This window comes from Oncorhynchus masou, chromosome 13 (assembly GCF_036934945.1).
Source record: "Oncorhynchus masou masou isolate Uvic2021 chromosome 13, UVic_Omas_1.1, whole genome shotgun sequence".
Taxonomy (NCBI): Eukaryota; Metazoa; Chordata; class Actinopteri; order Salmoniformes; family Salmonidae; genus Oncorhynchus; species Oncorhynchus masou.
In genome coordinates this window covers 63,578,078-63,579,742 of record NC_088224.1, presented here as the reverse complement: position 1 = coordinate 63,579,742, position 1,665 = coordinate 63,578,078, and the positions used below count along the sequence as shown (strand labels likewise).

The window sequence follows — 1,665 nt, the reverse complement described above, 5'->3', positions numbered from 1 at the left end:
GCACCACAGCTCTGCAAGACTAGCATCCTGTTTCATTCTCACATTATAGTTGGAGTCTATGCAAGTTTCACAGTAAAGCAAAGAATTGTAAGCTGAGAGTGTGTCAATTGTATTTGTTATTCAAAATATGAATATTATTGAACTTACACGATGAATGACGTTTGCCGTATGTTCTACTCAATGTCCATTGCAACCACAGGTAGCAATGTTTTTCTATGGAATCACTTTGAAGAGTAATGCTGTGGCAATGATGCAATGAGTCTTGATAATCAGTGGTAATTATAAGAATGAAGCAATTATGAGATGTCAATAAGAAATAGATTGTTTCACCTGATAGACACTGTTGTACTTGTCTTGTGAACTAACTATATCTCCAAATACATCTATAGGTACTATTGGGAAAATGATGAACTCAACACAACTCACGTCATTTTTCCTAGCTGGATATAGTGACATTGGACACTTAAAGTACTTGTATTTCATTATAATAACTGTCTTATACATCTCCATAGTTTTTGCGAATACAGTGCTTATTGTGGTAATATGTATGGAGAGAAGCCTTCATGAACCCATGTATCTGTTTCTGTGCAGTTTGTTTGTAAATGACTTGTATGGTAGCACTGGTTTGTTTCCTGCTCTCATGACTCATTTGGTTTCAGATGACCATACAGTTTCCACTGTGTGCTGTTACCTACAGATATTTGTCTTGTACACATATGGAACTACTGAATTCAGCAATTTAGCAGTCATGTCCTACGACAGGTACCTTGCTATATGTTATCCACTACAGTATAACGTCATCATGACACCCAGCAAGGTGTGTATTTTAATTTGTGTAACATGGTTGTACTCTTTTGTAAAATTCACCATACAGCTGTCTTTAACTATTCGTTTGCGATTGTGTGGAAACGTCATAGACAAAGTGTATTGTGACAACTACCTGGTAGTTAAACTTGCTTGTTCAACTTCAGACACGACAGTTAATAACATCTCTGGACTCTGTGGTATTGTTTTGTCTGTCGCTGTCCCTTTAATTACTATTGTGTTCTCTTATATTAAGATTCTGACCATTTGTTTGAAATCTTCCATCGAGACCAGACAGAAAGCTTTCAGCACCTGTACTCCTCATCTGGCCTCGCTGCTCAACTTCTCTTTCGGCTGTTTCTTAACTCTGCTCCAGAGTAGATTTGATAGCCCTATGAGAAATGTTCCAACTGTACTTCACACTATTTTATCAGTGTACTATCTGATGTGCCAGCCACTTTTAAATCCTATTGTGTATGGAGCTAGGATGGCTAAAATCAGACAGGCTTGTAAATACATACTACCTGTAGGTCTGTACCCTAAAACATAAGCTAGACATTAGTGTGACCTTTTCCATCCTGATTGTTCGATATTTGTGATGTTGACTTGTGTTTTGTTACTTAGGCTAGTCGCAAAAATGAATGGGGGTGAGGATGGTAAATGTAAAACATTTGCTAATTTATGAAATATTGTCATAAAAATCTAATATAAACAGGAGAATTCATGACTTTGAATTTCTCTCTTAAATTGAAGTTTCTAAGGCTGCATTCACAAAGCAAGTCCAATTCTGATCTTTATTATTGGCAAAATATCTGATCTGGTTGGTCAAAAGACAAATTATTGGCAAATTATCAGAATTAG

General features: G+C 36.3%; 1 protein-coding gene across 1 annotated transcript; it reads left to right on the top strand.

The window, feature by feature from the left end:
- Window positions 1-403: 403 nt before the first annotated feature.
- On the top strand, window positions 404-1,354 carry LOC135553374 (olfactory receptor 11A1-like). Its single transcript, XM_064985515.1, has one exon. It carries the CDS (start codon window positions 404-406, stop codon window positions 1,352-1,354), a length of 951 nt encoding a protein of 316 aa, XP_064841587.1.
- The last annotated feature ends 311 nt before the right edge of the window (window positions 1,355-1,665 follow it).

Bases quoted from the DNA above. Each gene is read 5' to 3' on its own strand.
- LOC135553374 (XM_064985515.1), top strand. From the start codon at position 404: ATGATGAACTCAACACAACTCACGTCATTTTTCCTAGCTGGATATAGT.